The sequence below is a fragment of the Blastomyces gilchristii genome (genome assembly GCF_000003855.2).
Source record: "Blastomyces gilchristii SLH14081 genomic scaffold supercont1.4, whole genome shotgun sequence".
NCBI classification, from domain to species: Eukaryota; Fungi; Ascomycota; class Eurotiomycetes; order Onygenales; family Ajellomycetaceae; genus Blastomyces; species Blastomyces gilchristii.
The window spans coordinates 935,600-951,882 of NW_003101679.1; the positions used below are offsets into that span (position 1 = coordinate 935,600).

A 16,283-nucleotide genomic window follows, 5' to 3' on the forward strand; every position below is an offset into this window, starting at 1 on the left:
TTTGCGCTGACGGCAGATTGTACGTGTGGAGACTAAAATAATCCCACCATGGGTGTGTCGTAGGGCAGGAAGTTGAAATTCTCCGACTCCCAATGTCCTGACCAGCGCAAATCTGTTGGATCCCATATGTAAACCACGCCCCATCTGGCGTTATTGGGTTCTGTGTTCCTCTGGGGCAGATTCTTGTGCCCAAGTTTGCTACTAGAGTGCTGCAGCTTGCGAACAAGTATCATGTTCGCTCTCCCAGTCCCTGCCCAGTATCGAAAAGACCATCTCTGAAGTAGGAGAGAGAAGCCGGCAGAGCGAGGGAAGGGAGTCAACGACGAAATAATCCAGTGAGAGGGGAGCTGATCTGGAAGTTCAGTCCGTTTATTGACATTCGTCACTGTCAAACATTCCGCAACAAGGCCGGAGGCACGGAGATATTGAGGAATATCTATCTCTGGTTGTTCGCAGTAACCGGGGACATAGGCACTTTGTTGGGCTGGCGCACAATTGATCTTTTAGTAGACAGTTGAAGTTGTTGCAGAAGTTGTTTCGGTGTGTGAGAGTCAAAAGAAAAAGCAATCCGCCGCATTTCCCAATCCGGCGAGCAATCAGCCTCAACTTCTCCATCGCACGTCGCCTCGTTCTCACACACAAAACAATTCCCTGAACACCACACCTCCCACGCGCTGCCTGTCCCGCCAGTGCGTGTTCTAATCATGTTGCGGCGTTGACCCAATTGAGCTGTGTATGGCCCTGAACGATGCTGTCTCGGTCGTCCAACGAGCTTCTGGTGCTGGCTGTCTCTCCTCCACCAGCCATCTGAATTAAATCCGCGCTGCAAGCTCATTTGACCAGCCACCGCATTCGGCTCCAACACAACAACAACAACACCACCATTGTCTCTCGACAATTGTCGTTCTGGGCTTTGGCTGCTTTTCTGGCTCTTTTAATTACTTGTCTCTAGTGATTTTTATTCATACATTTTGGTTTGCTTGCTTGTTTGTTGAAAAATTACTGCTGTCCGGCTAAGTTTACCAGCTTGCCAGCTCATCCTGGACGTCTCAATTCCCTCCAAACCTCTCCTGGGCTATTAATTACTGTTGGACAGGTTACTAAGAAGTTCCACACCTGTTCTGGGGAAGGATAATAGCCTCAATTGTGCTCTCATAACTTCGCGTTGTCCGCCCCGGCACATTCAAACCCCCGTTTAGCTCTGTCTCCAGCACCTCCACAACCCTTTGACGAGCCCTACGAAGTTTACGACCAGCCTACGTTAACGTCCCCATCCGCACGGCAGCGCCAGCAGCTGCGCCCTGCCCAGATAAACCCTCATCATTCTGAATTACCCTCGCGATCTCCTTCTCGATCTGCTTCACCTACCTCCTTAGGTCGTACCCGCTTGCTGCGGAGGTGCTCTGGCCTTGAAAATATACGCAGCGCTTCTCCTGCCCTAGGCCCTCGTCGACCATCAATTGCTAGGTTCGCGACGCAACTAGCAACTGTCGAGCCGGATCTAGCAATCGATCGTGCTAGCGCACTCCAGAATCCACCCCTAGAAGCACAGCCTGGGGGAGGTCACACAACCTACCAGAGCTCGCTGCAACAAACTGGTGAATCATTCTGGCCCCGACGAACCAATCGTATTTCATCAAACACTGCGTCTGCTATCCTCTGGGTATTGGAAGAGGCTATTCGCCAGCCCTTCATTTTTACCCCAGACCTGAGCGAGCTTAACGCCTCAATGTCAGAGCTCGTTGGTGGAACCGTGCCCTCCGGATCTACGGGCAATGGCCGGCCCCAAAATGGAACCTCGCGACCCGCTCCAGGACCCATTGCCGGCCAGTCGAATCCTCCTAGTGGAGTTAGAACCCCGACTGATATTATGAGACAACGTCGTGACCGTGAAGCGCGCAAGAAAGCAGAGCAGGAGGCAAGGGAGAGAGACAAGCAGGAAACAGAATGGCGATTGCAGCACCAGCAGGAGCTGCAACAACAGCAAATTCAGCAGTTCCCCCAGCCGGGGCGACATTTGCCAGCTGCTGGCGCTGCCGGCGAACCTTCGGGTCAACGAAGACAAGGGGGAGGAGTCGCCCCGCAAGATCAAAGCTCGAGGCGTGACCGAGTGAGCGGTGGGAGCACTTCACGAATACAGGCATCTGCTGCTCCAGCTAGTACGACATCCGGTCTGCAGCCCGTTGTGCCATCTTCAAGTACACGACAACACGCCGTCCCTCCCGAGTCACGTATTCCCGGTGATGGAGCTCAGCAGCCTCAAACTTCCCGACAGCGAGGGGCGTCAATTCCGCAACATCACCAGAGACCTGCTCCTGCATTGTCCCAACCATCTGCCCGAACTACAACAGGAGCATTTGCGCAGCCGGGTACTTCGTCATCACAGGCAAGACCCCAAACTATGCCTGCGCAAGCCGCTCCTCCACCATTCGAAGAGCCTAGAACCTCCCAGACACAACAAACCGAACCTCCCCATCAATCCAGCCAACAGACTCAATCACAGACTCAACAACAGCAAAGTAGACCCAGGGCTGCATTTCCTCATGCCTTTGAACGTTGGGAGACGCTTTCCTCACATTGGGAAGGGTTGACGGGATACTGGATACGCCGGTTGGACCAAAACAACGAGGAACTAAGCCGTGACCCTCTCAGCCAGCAGATGTCAAGGCAAATCACTGATCTTTCCGCGGCTGGTGCAAATTTGTTCCATGCAGTGGTTGAGTTGCAACGCTTGCGGGCGTCCTCGGAACGGAAATTCCAACGCTGGTTTTTCGACACACGTGCCGAACAGGAACGCGCCCAGGAGGTCCAGGCGGAGCTGGAGAGACTATTAAGAACTGAACGGCAGGCTCGCGCGGAGGCAGCAAATTCAATTGCGAAAGCCGAAAGCGACAAGTTAAAGGCGGAGGAGCTAGTTCGGGAAATGCGTCGTGAATTACAGATATCGAAAGATGAAGCGAGGCGTGCTTGGGAGGAACTTGGCAGAAGAGAACAGGAAGAACGCGACCGCACGGTATCTTTAAGAAACGGTGAGCCAACTATAGTTGGCGGTGTGCAAGTAGTCCCCATGATGCAATCCGCTCTTAGCAGACAGACTAGTACAAATCGTCCACCAACAAGAGAAGGTCCTTACCCTGGTGGCCCTGGTCCCACAACAATGGGCGGGCAAACTAGACAAGACGTCCCTGAGCCAACTGAACATGATGCATACGACAGCCAAGTCTCGTCTCCAACAGCCACTGATCCCTTTGTCGAAACCACCCGTGAATCCGGCCGCCCGTCACATCATGACGTTGGAAGCTCACCTTCAAGACAACCGCCAACATTTACTGCCGCCATGTCTGCTGCACGAACGGCTACTACCCAAACTCAGGCTGCTGCAACCTCTAGCCCATATAGTCAATCCCACCATGCTGAGGACTCACACGGGCGATTCTACCAGCATGAACCTTCCGCTCTCCACGGCAGCGAGCCCAAGGTCACAGGGGCCGATGAGCGCACATACATACCAACTAGCGAGCCAGGCGGCAGCGACCTTGGATCGGAGGAGTATGACCACCCGGAGGCGGCATACAGGCGGAACACACAAGACCGGGATCGTCGGATCGTATATCCCCGCACCATCTCGGACGACAGCGATGATTATGAGAATATGGAACACATGCCCGAAGGCGAATTCAGCCAGCGATACGAGGGAGTGGGTGGCATTGAGTACGGCGGCGGACCACCTGGTAGTTCACCTGAAGATATTCAAGGTGCTGGGTATGGCTCTAACGTCGACTATAGCGGATCTGGTTGGGGGGGTGCACCTACGTGGGATTCTGTGACGCCGCGACATCGACACCCCACACGGCTCAGTGACGTTTTAGAAGAAGATGAGAGAAGTCGAACAAGCCCGAGCCGTGCGAGCCAGGCAAGTCGTGGCATGCATTAAAGCAAATAGATGAAACGAATAATAAACGAGCGAACACCTCCCCAAGTTCTTGTTTTGGGTGTACTTTTGGTCATGCTCTCTCTCTCTTTTTTTCTTCTTTTCTTTTTTTTCTTTTTCTTTTCTTTTTTGGCTATTTTTGGGGCGCGGTTAAACTTCCTTTAAAAATGGCATGAAGGGGGTGGTGGTTAGTTGATGTGATGAAAATGCATTTGGCTGTATTCGACAGTTCCCACCACCAAGTTCCAAACTCCCAGCCTTCATTCCATTGTCCTTCTCGGCATGTTAGAATCTTCGCATATCCTACCGGAACCTGGCATATGCTGGCTGTCCCTCCCTCCTCGGCTTCTGTAAAACTGTCAGTTGCTTTACTCCTTAACCCGTCATTACCACCTTGTTTGACTGGTATCCGCATGATTATAGATCTGAATCAAGTTTGCGTGAGCGTCTGTTTGATTTGATTGATATCTTCCTTTACTTTTCCCTTTCGTGTGATGAGTCTCCCCACTTCTTTTGTTCCTCATTCATGCTTATTCCTTGTATTGATTTTTTGCTTTTGTTAATTTTTCTTCCTCTTTAACGCTTTTCCACCCTTGTATTCTGTTATGAGTACAATCCTTTTTACATGGCTGGCATGTTCTGATATCTTGATATTCATTTAATCAATTTCCTTTCTCGATTTCGATACCCACCTTAGTGCATATAATGTCATTTTCCCGCCCCCATCCTCCTCATTATCAAAGGGTTAAAAATAAAAGACAAAAGGATTTCTCGATTTCCCCTTTTTTCTGATCACTTGTGAGGGATGGATGGGAGATAGAATTTATCGTTATATGATGATGCATATTGCCATGCTGGCGGATACTTTTTCAAAACAATCTCCTTAATATTAGATATTAGCTGTGCGAGTATATTATTTAATAAGTTATTAAAACATATTTACATGCATATAAGAAGTTTATATGCAGATATGCCCTTGAGCCGTTCATATAGCCCTTTCCATCCCATTTATTAAGATTAATTTTCGGAAAATTGGCGTAGTGATTGGAGTCTCGGGTCGCGCAGTGGTGACTTGTGGTGATGGAGAGTAGTTCAGGGGGGTCACTTTTGAGTTAATTTGCTAGCAGCAAGGGGCCTGTTCGGGATTGGAACGATGGTCCCTCTGAGCTGGGGTTCCCTGAAGGGTCCTGGCCTCCGTGAAATAAACGAGTGTTGGCTCTTTAATCATTCTCCTGAAAAAGGGCAGGCTTTTCCCAGCCAACATGGAGATAGTGTCGGCTTTTGCTCCTTATTGTGCTATTATTGTTGGATTGAACAGGCATACTTGCATTTCACTTTTTGTTTCCCGCTTTGTTTGTGCCAGTGTGGCTGTTCGAGACTTCTTTGAATTTTGATTTTAATTTTTTTTCCCTTGTATCCTGGTGATAGCAGGCAGCGATCCCCTCCATCCCTCCCCTCTTCTGTTGTGTAACTAGAATGAAATTCCAAATAGAAAAGGGTCAGGCCTAAAATCCCTCCACGATAAGTTTAAAAAGCCCCGTTTCTGGTCAGAAGGCGGTCTGTCGTTATAGTGGCTAAGATATAAGGAATCCTCTGGTATGATACGGTGACAATCTCGAAGACCTGCACACTGACAGCCCGCCGCCGATATCCACTGAGGATCATACGGTGTTTCGCAAGCTCCGGCGTTTATCCAAGTCGTGATCCTTTGCCTAACTAGATTCTTCCCTTCTACCCTGTCAACAAGCAATCGAAATTCAGAAGAGCAGTCCGGGCATCGCATGAATGTACATTCCCTCTTCCCCCTGATTTTGGAGAAAAGGAGCGTTGGAAACGTGCCATTCCGAGAGTGGAAAAAATTCGCAGATGGCAAAACTGGCCCTTCTTTACCACATAACACTGCATACTGGTCTGTTTGCAGAACTAGATTGCCATTGACGATCTTGGCGCTACCAAATAAACGCCGAAATCTGAAATGTTCAGGGCATCCAAGTTCTCCCGCACAACAACCAATCTCGGATATCGGGCATCCATAGTCCTTCCCGTATCGGTGACGATTCATAACCTCTTTAGCCAGGGAGAACGGGAGATGGTAAAAACAGTCCCAAAACTTTATAGGTCTGTTCACCTCATCACAAGGTCTTGGCTGGAATGATATATGACGGTTTAGTTTCCGACGGCGATGGAAAACCGCGCATTGATGACAGAGAACATGTTGAGGAAAGAAAATCTCCAGCCTCGCGAGGAGGCTAACGCGATCTTTCTTGTTTTCAATGAGCTTCCGAACACCGGGGGACCCGCCGATTATGAACCATATGGCTTTGCATGTCACAGCGAGTGCTGCTCCATCCGCGGGAGGGATTGCCTTAATAAGATAATAAATGACATCGTCACTTAAGTTGAAAAATGGTGGTAGACCGTCTTGATAGGAAACTTGAACCGTCTCCTTTCTCCTACTGCGTTTGATGCCCCGTGATAGCTTCCCGACACGCCTTGTTAGCGCTTCGGATGCTTTTACGTAGTAATCCTTTAGGGAATGCTTCTCCATCGTTCACTTTGCTAGAAAACGCACAGATATTCCGGACACGTAGTGAGGAGAGGCCCTTGGTTTCCGAACGTTTGTCAACTTCACCGCGAAGCAGATAATTATTTCGTAGAGTTGCGCGGTTGAAAATTCCTGCCTATTTTGTATCGATTCTTGAGTCTTGTGTGGTGTGAAAAGAAACTTTATGACATCATGTAACTAGTCTCTGACTGTCAGTTATGGACAAGTTTGGGGAACGAAAATAGATATAGGGCCACTTCTTGAATTGAAGTAAGAGATGGACTAGAACATTGTTCAGAAGCAAGGTTGCAGCGGAAGGAATACACGTATGCATCTGACGGACTCGGGTATTCATGTAGAAAGGATCGGAAAGCTTAAGCTGAATAAGAATAGCGGAATGCCATCAGTATCCCAAATCCGCCTGTTCTATATATTTTTGACTCTGATTTTGAGTTTTAGATTTGGAGGCATTTGATCCAGCAACTGCCGTTTTGTAATTCAATAATAAGTGTACTAACCCCGAGATTGGAAGAATTATTGTAAACTCTAATCATAAATGCTAGGAAGGCTATATATCTATCAGTTATGGATACCTAGGTAGGGCCTGATTTCTCAGGAGTCGGACGAGGAAAAAAAAAAAAAAAAAAAAAAAAAAAAAAACTTGTTCTGGCTCTTTTCAGATGCCGCAACTTTCCGGCGGCCCCCATCTGGCAAGCAGGGCGTTGGATGAGAGCCTTGGAGTTCTAATATCTCAATGTGACCAGATGTCCCCGTTGATGGTCGGAGTAATTGGGATAAATAAAGCCTCTAGGAGCATGTACGGGAGTATAGTAGGTAGTTACAGTACAGTACAAGGACTGGTGATTGATATTGAAAGGGCGGATCCGTGGTTAATCGCAATCTCCATTCCAGTCGCGTAGGTAAAAGTATAGTAATAATTCTTTCAATAAAGTGGACAAGCACATAAGGAACGAGTAAATAATAATAATAACTACGCGGAGTAACGTAACGTCTCTTGAATTTCGACTCGGCTCGGTCGACTCCGAAAAGACAGATTAATCAGCAGTTGATCATGTGATAAAATATTGGAATGGAGCAACTCGCCAGTAAATAAATATCCAATTGCTGAACAAGATCTGTTGATCCTCTCATTTTAACTGTTTAATTGGGAGCAAAAGAAAATAAACGTCAACATGGCTTCCAGTCGCACTTCATTTATCTCCCGTTGGATGAAACATGCTGCTTTCCAATCCCCTACTCCGTGGGGAGCAGCACCATCAGCCCTCCCAATCTCTCAGCGCATCGCAAGCAGATCATACTCGTCGAGTCGGAGGTCACTACAAGCTCCCGGTACTCGGATTAGATCACCTTCATTTTTACTATTGATTCGGTCGAATCCTCAAACTGCTTCTTTCTCCACAACCTCACCCCGCCCGAAATCCAAAACCATTCAGCAATTAAAGGCTCGCGCTTCAACCGGGCCATTCTCATGGAAGGCCGCCGCATTGTTCGTCGTAACAGGCGTGGGAATGATATTTTACTTTCGCTATGAGAAAGCGCGGCTTGAGCGAAAGAGAATCGCCGAGATGAGCAAGGGTGTTGGCAAGCCAAAAGTTGGCGGACCCTTCATCCTGAAGGATTTGGATGGCAACGAATTCACAGAAGAAAATTTAAAAGGAAAATATAGCTTCGTGGGTCTTCCATGTCTATTTCCCATTTCATTCGTTTTTATTTAGTCATTTTGAGAGGATATAGGCTTTTCATTAGAATTAAATTTCTTACATTTCAGCATCATCCTAGGTTTATTTCGGCTTCACTCATTGTCCTGATATTTGCCCAGACGAACTCGACAAAATGGCCGAGATAATCGATATTGTGAAAGCCAAATCAAACAACAAAACCGTTTTGCGCCCCGTTTTCATTACCTGCGATCCAGCCCGCGACAGCGCCGATGTGTTGCGCAAGTATCTGGCGGAATTCCATAAGGGGATTATTGGATTGACAGGCACGTATGAGCAGGTGAAGAATGTGTGCAAGCAGTACCGCGTGTATTTCAGTACACCGCGGAATATAACACCGGGAGAGGACTATCTCGTTGACCACAGCATTTATTTCTACCTAATGGGTATGTCAAGTACCCCCATTGATATACCCCAAACTTTTATCCCCGGGCGCATACTTTAGTCTGCTAGGGATTAAATATGACTAACTTTCAACCTTCTGTAGATCCGGAGGGAGACTTTGTTGAATGTATCGGCCGTCAAGATACTGCTGAAACTGCTGCTGCTACCATTCTAGCCCATATCAATGACTGGAAGAGGGAAGGCAAGCCCATCAACACCGAGGAGGAATAGTTTTGTGATGAATAAGTAAAAGACTTTGATTCAAGTCTCCGCTCTTCATATCACTCCCTTTTTCTTCCTTATTGACCTTCGCGTTTTGGGAGCATAGTGCTCTTAACACCGGAGGGCACCACACCCCCAAAAATGTACACCTCCTCTCTACACTACTTGGTTATGGAGTTGGTATCCGAGGATTGGGCATGCATTAAGACTTATTTTCCTTGCTGTATTATATTTCATATTACTTCCCCCGTTATACACTTCTTATTTGTTAAAAAGGTGTAACCGCCCAACCATGTACACTAGCGAAGCTCAAGTACAAACATTGGGTTGAGCCCCCACAATTGAACGATCAAGTTTGGACAAGAGCCATTGCTATTTAAAAAGCAATTATTGACCCCGTTCACCCGGGAAGAATTCCTGCATAAACGGCCTGCGGTTTTAAATCCATGGTTGACCAGTTCTCTAGAATTCCAAGCTCGGGAAATGCTTCCATGAATTAGCTTAGAACAGCGTTGAAAAAAACACTCGCTGATTGGTCTCCATGTTCTGGGTCCTATCCTCCTTAGGGACCGCTCTATGACCATTTAAGTTGCCTTATACCCCGCCAGACCAAAACTTGGAAGCAGGAAGACCTTGCTTGACAGCACTTGAACGGCGCATTTTCCTAATTGGTTGATACAAATTACCGCAACCGCGATCACAGAATACCATGGCGGAGCAAAGCAAGAAAAGTGAAATGCTCTACCGCAGAGTAGGCAATTCAGGACTTCATGTCTCTGTGATATCGTTGGGAGGATGGCTCACGTATGTTCGCCTAAATCACGGCTTTGAATAGACATTTATACTGACGGAAAATACAGCTATGGCGGGCATGTAGATGAAGGTAAAACACGCTTCATGGATTCATTGATTATTTCATGTTAGAGAGCAACAAGGGGCGATTACACTAGAATGGGTTTCAAGATAGCTAATGCATACCTGTTTTTTCCAGAGGGAACAATGAAGTGCATGAAGCAGGCCTATGACCTAGGCATCAACTTCTTTGACACGGCTGAGAGGTAATTGTTCTAATGTTCGCGGTAAATTTCTGATACAGAGGTACGGGTCATTGATTCTTTCCCCTCAGCTATGCTGCTGGCAAATCCGAAATTGCTATGGGCCGGGCCATTAAGGAGTTTAAATGGAAACGCAACGATCTGGTCATCAGCACAAAGGTTCTAAATTGCCCACGAACTACTCTACACTCTCATACATAGAGCCATCTGCTAACTGATGAGTTCAAGGTCAATTTTGGCACCGCCCATGGGGACTTAGAGATCAACAACTGTGGACTGTCTCGAAAGCATATTATCGAGGGAACATTGGCTTCCCTCAAACGTTTGGAGCTGGACTATGTCGACATTATCTATGCCCATCGTCCTGATAGGCTTACCCCCATGGAAGAGGTAGTTCGGGCTTTCAACTACCTCATTAACAAAGGGCTGGCATTCTACTGGGGAACGTCAATGTGGTCAGCGGACGAGATTGCTGAAGCGACTGGAGTTGCCAAATCGCTCGGATTAATCGGGCCGATTGTTGAACAGCCACTTTACAACATGATCGACCGGCAAAAAGTCGAGTCTGAATACCAGCGAGTGTTGTCCCGGTGTGGAGTTGGATTGACCGTTTTCTCGCCGCTGAAGGGGGGCATTTTGACGGGAAAATACAATGAAGCGGCGGCAGAACCTCCCAAGGATTCACGGATTGCGGTCAGCCAGGATAAGTATACCTCGTCTGTCAGAAAGGGATACGGGAACGAGGCCTGGAACGCGGACATCCAGAAAGTGGCCAAGCTCAAGGTACGTTCTTGACTATAATCTTAAGAAATTATTACTTCCCTATTTTCAGTCCCTCTCTACCTTTTACGGGCAATGGGTACTTCATAGAAGATATCTGACCGTATATGAAAAGCCAATCGCCGATCGACTTGGATGCAAACTATCTGCGCTTGCCCTTGCCTGGTGCTTGAAGAATGAACACGTGAGTTCTGTCATCACGGGCGCCTCGAGACCGGAGCAGGTCGTCGAGAACGTCGGGAGCTTGAAGGTGCTTCCCAAGCTCACTCCGGAGATAATGGCCGAGATCGACGACCTGTTGGGCAATAAACCCCAACTCGATCAGGCTAGATTTGGTTAAGCTGTTGTCAATGTGGATGGCGGAGGGGCTCTGGAAGATGGTTCAATGGCTGTATTCTCTGTTAGTCTACGGAGTACTCCGTCCTACGATTAGTAGTTATCATATTAGATTTTAGTCTAGCTATGCAGGTCAACTTATTTTCTTATTACTCCATATCTGTGACGGCGGAGTTGAGACGGAACCCACATCCTAGTTTCTACCCTAATGGAGCTTCTAACTATATTGCAAGCCACTCCACGACAATGCCAACCGAGATAACGTCGCCAATTGCTCGTATTGGCTCGCTCATAGCGATATATACGGAGTACATTAATAAGTGTAATAATGGTAAAACACCCCCCACCAACCGACAGTCGATCTCGTATAATCTTCATTATGCCCTCCAGAAATGCATTTTATCATGGTCCTAGCTGTGATTCCAGCAAATTTTTTTGGGGAATATCAATTTCAATCCGCCCTCATGTATTGCTATTCTCTTCTGTTTGATAACCTTGGGCTGCGTCTCTGTTCTCTGATCCTTCAATTCTGAGAGTTCAAGTCAACCAGCATGGCCTGCTTGATCCCTATACCATAAGACAGAGTGCAATCCCCTACGATAATGAACTCCTGATATTTGTAAGATATTCAATATCTCTCAGTAGCGCCCTGCATCACTGGGTTCCGTTTCCTAGAGAAGTCGGAGAATTTGACAAACCACCATAGCTCATATCGTCAAATAACATCCTCATAATGAGCCCAGATACGAAGACGGCTTTCAAAATTGCATATAAACCACGTAAACAGGTTCAAGTTGTTTGTATCCAGTATTGAAAGACAGTGGATGATCTTACCCAGAGCTCCATCTAGACCAAATACATTTCCAAACCACCCGCTAGATTCTTGATACATTTCGCCCCGCTTTCCGGCTCCAGGGAACAAATCTCGTTGCATTAATACCATGGAAGGAGCTGTATCCCCAAACTTGGAACATCGGTGATCCCGAAGCTGTTTTCTCGCCACCCTGAAAAAGACATTGTTGTACGGTAGTATTCGAAGCCAGTCATTTGCACTCGCTAGCAGATAAAGACGGAGATGGAACGAAATGAGGCGCCATTTATGATGAACCACAAGTGGAACATCCGTCAGGCCAACCATCTGCCCCCGAACCCCTCTGCATAGTTGTCAGGCAGGATAGATATGTTCCAATCTTGGTTAGTGTTAAATAGCTAACTATCACCTGACCAATCCCCTGACTAAACCAAAGAGTTGCCTTTTCCGACGGGCGGCGCAGCCATTCCAACACCACACCCAGAGCTTTCCCAACACCCTCTAAACTCTTGTCTTTTGCCTCCAATATCCACCTCAATCTTGTTTTGTCCATGAGATCACAATATGGCTTCATATAGCCCTAGAGATAGAGGGTACCGCGGGAACCCGACCAATCCGCCACCTCGCCGCAACGACTTGAACGGACGCATGTATGATGATAGAACCTCCCGCTCCCGCTCCCGCTCCCGCTCCTACTCTCCTCCACACCCTGTCTCACGATCCAGGGACCGTAGATACGGCTCACCAGGCGGTACACGCTCTCCTCCGCATGGTAAAATCAACTTCGCGCACTGGGGCGAATAAATGGATACATCTCTCGTTTTGAGCTTGTGCTGATTTCTTCATTTCTGTTTCCTACTTGAAGACACTTCTCGGACTCCTCGTGGGCCAGCGGCGGATAGGATGCATCCCGGCGGGGATGGCGAAATCTCAACTTCTAGGGATTACCGATCTAGGGAGCGAGACGACTACCGGCGCCCCACTTGGTCCCCTCCACGACACCGTGGAAGGTCGTCATATAGGGACCGTGACCGGGAGGGATATCGCTCCCCTGGATATGACAGTCGCAGCAGAAGCCACAGCAGAAGTCGTAGTGGATCCAGAAGCCGCAGCCAACGCGGCCGCCGACGTCCTTACTACGGCCAGGAAAGTCGTGAGATCATGATGGAAGGCCTACCAGTGGACATGAATGAAGACGACGTTCGACCATTCCTCCCTTTCCCCACTATAATGCACAGCAATCTGAATCCCCATTGATATGAGAGGCTGCACTACGTTTTCGTCATCTTTTCTTGGAAGACAGTATGCTGAGATGTGTTTGTCGCCGGTCATAATTCCGGTCGATTCTTTCTTGTAACAGATTTTGAATGAACTCACCCAATATTACCATGTCGGGACGTTGGAGGATGTTCGTGTCATCCGCGATCGTCAAACGAGTACGTCTAATTTAATTTCCCACATTTTGTTGTGAACAATACTGATCCTTCTGTGTAGAGATATCCCGCCAGCTGGGCTTTCTTCGGTTCCCTACAATAGATGAATCTCGTGAATTCCTGGAACGCAATTTTCCTACCATATATCTCTATGGGGACAGCGGATCACATACTGATGAGCGTGGTACGAGGGTTAGAATAGCTTATAGTCGAGAAAGGGAAGACCGTAATCGAATCAAAGCTGAAGGAGAGTGGACATGCAAGATCGTGAGTCATTAGATTCGCTTCCTACTGGGTGACTTTAACTAACGAGCACTTATTTTAGTGTTCCATAGTCAATTACGCAACCCGACAGCGCTGTTTCAGATGCCAAGCAGTTCGAGCCGGTATGTACTTTGGGATGTCTAGCTTCACGAGCTCTAAAGCTGACTAGCGAAGATTTTGTTCAACTTCCTCCTGGGATAGCCAACCCTCCACGCGTTGCGAATCACGGTGACAACGATGTAGCTCCCGACGGGACACCATCCCAATTTATTCTTCTTCGAGGCCTAGAGGCGTCGGTTACAGAGGAACTTCTTGCCAAAGGGGTAGCAAAACTTTATAAGCCAACGCCGGGTTCAGAGGGACATGGTGCAGCCACCGCCGCCAAAAAGGGCGCCAAGGTTGCGTCTACGACAGGAGATGCCAATCTCGGGGCACGAGAAGGCTCAATACGGCGCGTATTGCTCATACGAGATCGTCGAAGTAACGAAAGTTGGAAGTACGGCTTTGCGGAGTTTGCAACCGTAGAAGTAAGTACAGCTTGCTTCTAGTTTAAATCCATTTTATTGATTCCATATTAATTAACGCGCCTGTAGGATGCTCAAGCCGCACTGGCTCGATATAACTCCTTCGAAACATTCACAATTTCGTCGAAACCTGTTCTAGCTAGTTATATCCACGCCGGGGTCTTCGTTCCCGTCATAAACCCTACAGCCAGCACTGATCGATTCACTTTCAGTCCACTTGGAAACCCTTCCATGAAATTAGCATACTGGGACGAGACTGCTTATGCAACTGAGTTGACGGTGTCGACAGAAGATCTGGATAAGAACCGTTCCAAACCCCGAGCGACAAAATCCACCGTGGCTGACAAGAACCCCAAGACTAGCAAGGAGGTTGAAAAGGTAAAGAAGAGAAAGGCGGATGCCGGAGGATCCCTCAGCACAAAGAAGATTGCTGTTCCTAGCCACTTGCAGTTTTGGAGCAACCGTCACGCTGAGCTGCATGGTATTCAGCGAGATGAACCAAAGGACGGAGGCTCGGGCAGCGACCAAAAACAGGGTGGCAGCGAAGGTGGCTCATCTTCTGGGTCACCTGCACCAACACAGTCCTACGTCGATCTTAACCGTAAATGCTGTTATCTGTGCATGCGCCAATTTAAAACGGAAGCGGAAGTGAACAAGCACGAGAGACTCAGTCAGCTTCACGGTGAGAACATGCAAAATGAAGGTCTTAAGACCAAAGCCTTGGCGAAATTGGCGAAGAAACGGGACCAGGCCGAACATCATCCTTCTTCAGAATATCGTGACCGGGCCAAAGAACGTCGTCAGGCTTTCGGGCCATCGGTAAAAGCGAAGGAGAAGAAAGTGGAAAAGGAAATTGAGGAAGCACCACAGGTTCCTCTCATTTCGAAAGGCGCAGCTCTTCTCGGCAAAATGGGCTGGTCTGCTGGTTCTGGACTCGGCGCGGAAGGCTCAGGGATGACAGCCCCAATCGCTACTGATCTGTATGTGCAAGGCGTTGGGTTGGGTGCTCAGGGAGGCAAAGTTGGCGATGCCGTTCAGGAAGCCGGAAGGAATACGAGGGGTAGGTATGATGAGTTCCTCGAGAAGACAAAGGAAACTGCACGTGAGCGATACGAGCGAATGTCGAAGGAGGAGTAGGTTGATAGTATCGTGATATGTATCCTTTTTACCCTGTACTACTACCCAACAGCTAGCTTTTATTTTTCAGTTCTATGTATTTGCCTACCTCATTAGGATACGGTATTTCATTTATGACATTTGTTATGCCATTTGTACGACGTAGCTTTTATAGGTTAAGTTTTCCTGAAATATCTTATATCCATTTTAATCTGTCCTCTCGTCCAAAATTCTTTAAAAGCGCTATGATACAGTAGATTTTTCGGGACGTAATCCAACGGAACAAGAGAATGTCATGTTTACATGACATGATTCCAAGGTCGTGCGCCGCACGCTCTAAATCGTGGTGATTATAAGAACCCCTTTCAACGTCCCGGGAGAACCGAAATATACCTAATTGTCCTCTTCTCAAGATCACTCGCATTCGCAACATGGCGTGGCGAGTTATATATGCCCTCCAATTCATTCCCCCAATATATCCTCCACCGGCTTCCCCCTCATCCAAACACATGCAAAATATCCCAACACATGCAAAATATCCCAACCCTATCCCTACCTCTCCTTCCCCCTCTCATTGACATATTCCCGCTCCACCGCACTCCCTCTCTTCTCCTTCTCCGTCTTCCGATTCATCACACTAACAACCCATTCCTCCAACTCCTCCTCGACATCCTGCTCCGACCGTCCCGTCCCATCTATTCCCAACCCGCCCCTCACCTTCCGCCTCAAGTCTTCCATGGTATTAATGTCAAACGCGTACATTCCCGCCCCGACGCCAATCATTGCTACGCTGGCGACATTTATCGTTGCGATGTTGAGTGCTTCGAGGGCCTCGAGGGCTCCGTTAACAGGCGGTTGGTGGAAGGGAGCACTGGTGTACGTAGGCGGGAGTGAGCTCATGCGCTTGCGGAGCAGGGCGCGGCGGGTTATGATGGAGGAGAGGATGAGGAAGGCCGTGCCGCCGACGAGGAGCTTTGTAGAGTTTGGGATGCGGGATTTTTTGGAGGGTTGAAGTGTCAGTGCTGGTGGTGTTTGTGATTGGGACTGGGTAGTTTCATTGGGTTGGCTGGCGGTGGACGACATTTTTGATAGCGGTGATGGCGCCGTTCCTGGCGATGGTGAGAAGCTAGGAATATAAGAAGC

At 48.1% G+C, this 16,283-nt stretch overlaps 6 protein-coding genes across 7 annotated transcripts; 4 read left to right on the forward strand and 2 right to left on the reverse strand.

The window, feature by feature from the left end:
- Nucleotides 1-735: 735 nt before the first annotated feature.
- On the forward strand, nucleotides 736-3,934 carry BDBG_02727 (uncharacterized protein; the record flags this gene model as incomplete). The annotated part of the gene is made up of 2 exons (XM_031720928.1): nucleotides 736-778; nucleotides 1,200-3,934. 2 exons carry the CDS (start codon nucleotides 736-738, stop codon nucleotides 3,932-3,934), a joined length of 2,778 nt encoding a protein of 925 aa, XP_031577276.1.
- A 92-nt stretch (nucleotides 3,935-4,026) lies between these two features.
- Nucleotides 4,027-7,136, reverse strand: BDBG_02728 (uncharacterized protein). Its single transcript, XM_002626505.2, has one exon. The coding sequence runs from the start codon at nucleotides 6,477-6,479 to the stop codon at nucleotides 5,403-5,405; it is 1,077 nt and encodes a 358-aa protein (XP_002626551.1). The 5' UTR covers nucleotides 6,480-7,136; the 3' UTR covers nucleotides 4,027-5,402.
- Nucleotides 7,137-7,669: 533 nt separating this feature from the next.
- BDBG_02729 (mitochondrial metallochaperone Sco1) lies at nucleotides 7,670-8,830 on the forward strand (the record flags this gene model as incomplete). The annotated part of the gene is made up of 3 exons (XM_002626506.2): nucleotides 7,670-8,167; nucleotides 8,277-8,601; nucleotides 8,703-8,830. The coding sequence occupies 3 exons, from the start codon at nucleotides 7,670-7,672 to the stop codon at nucleotides 8,828-8,830; spliced, it is 951 nt and encodes a 316-aa protein (XP_002626552.1).
- A 700-nt stretch (nucleotides 8,831-9,530) lies between these two features.
- Nucleotides 9,531-10,996, forward strand: BDBG_02730 (voltage-gated potassium channel beta-2 subunit; the record flags this gene model as incomplete). The annotated part of the gene is made up of 6 exons (XM_002626507.1): nucleotides 9,531-9,625; nucleotides 9,682-9,704; nucleotides 9,813-9,879; nucleotides 9,948-10,035; nucleotides 10,105-10,659; nucleotides 10,772-10,996. 6 exons carry the CDS (start codon nucleotides 9,531-9,533, stop codon nucleotides 10,994-10,996), a joined length of 1,053 nt encoding a protein of 350 aa, XP_002626553.1.
- A 1,043-nt stretch (nucleotides 10,997-12,039) lies between these two features.
- Nucleotides 12,040-15,436, forward strand: BDBG_02731. Of its 2 annotated transcripts, XM_031720929.1 has the most exons (7): nucleotides 12,040-12,186; nucleotides 12,242-13,003; nucleotides 13,164-13,239; nucleotides 13,298-13,503; nucleotides 13,562-13,622; nucleotides 13,675-14,027; nucleotides 14,094-15,436. In XM_031720929.1, the coding sequence occupies exons 2-7, from the start codon at nucleotides 12,707-12,709 to the stop codon at nucleotides 15,159-15,161; spliced, it is 2,061 nt and encodes a 686-aa protein (XP_031577277.1). In that variant the 5' UTR covers nucleotides 12,040-12,186; nucleotides 12,242-12,706; the 3' UTR covers nucleotides 15,162-15,436. The 2 variants fall into 2 exon arrangements, with proteins under 2 accessions (XP_031577277.1, XP_031577278.1); XM_031720930.1 differs by having other exon boundaries at nucleotides 12,183-13,003.
- A 256-nt stretch (nucleotides 15,437-15,692) lies between these two features.
- On the reverse strand, nucleotides 15,693-16,223 carry BDBG_02732 (uncharacterized protein; the record flags this gene model as incomplete). The annotated part of the gene is made up of 1 exon (XM_002626509.1): nucleotides 15,693-16,223. The coding sequence occupies one exon, from the start codon at nucleotides 16,221-16,223 to the stop codon at nucleotides 15,693-15,695; it is 531 nt and encodes a 176-aa protein (XP_002626555.1).
- Nucleotides 16,224-16,283: the final 60 nt, after the last annotated feature.

Excerpts from the sequence above, each read along its gene's own strand:
- BDBG_02731 (XM_031720929.1), top strand. The coding sequence starts at position 12,707 with ATGCATCCCGGCGGGGATGGCGAAATCTCAACTTCTAGGGATTACCGA. Across the intron at positions 13,240-13,297 it reads CATCCGCGATCGTCAAACGA|AGATATCCCGCCAGCTGGGC; the intron begins GTACGTCTAATT and ends CCTTCTGTGTAG. Across the intron at positions 13,504-13,561 it reads GAGAGTGGACATGCAAGATC|TGTTCCATAGTCAATTACGC; the intron begins GTGAGTCATTAG and ends CACTTATTTTAG.
- BDBG_02728 (XM_002626505.2), bottom strand. The coding sequence starts at position 6,479 with ATGGAGAAGCATTCCCTAAAGGATTACTACGTAAAAGCATCCGAAGCG.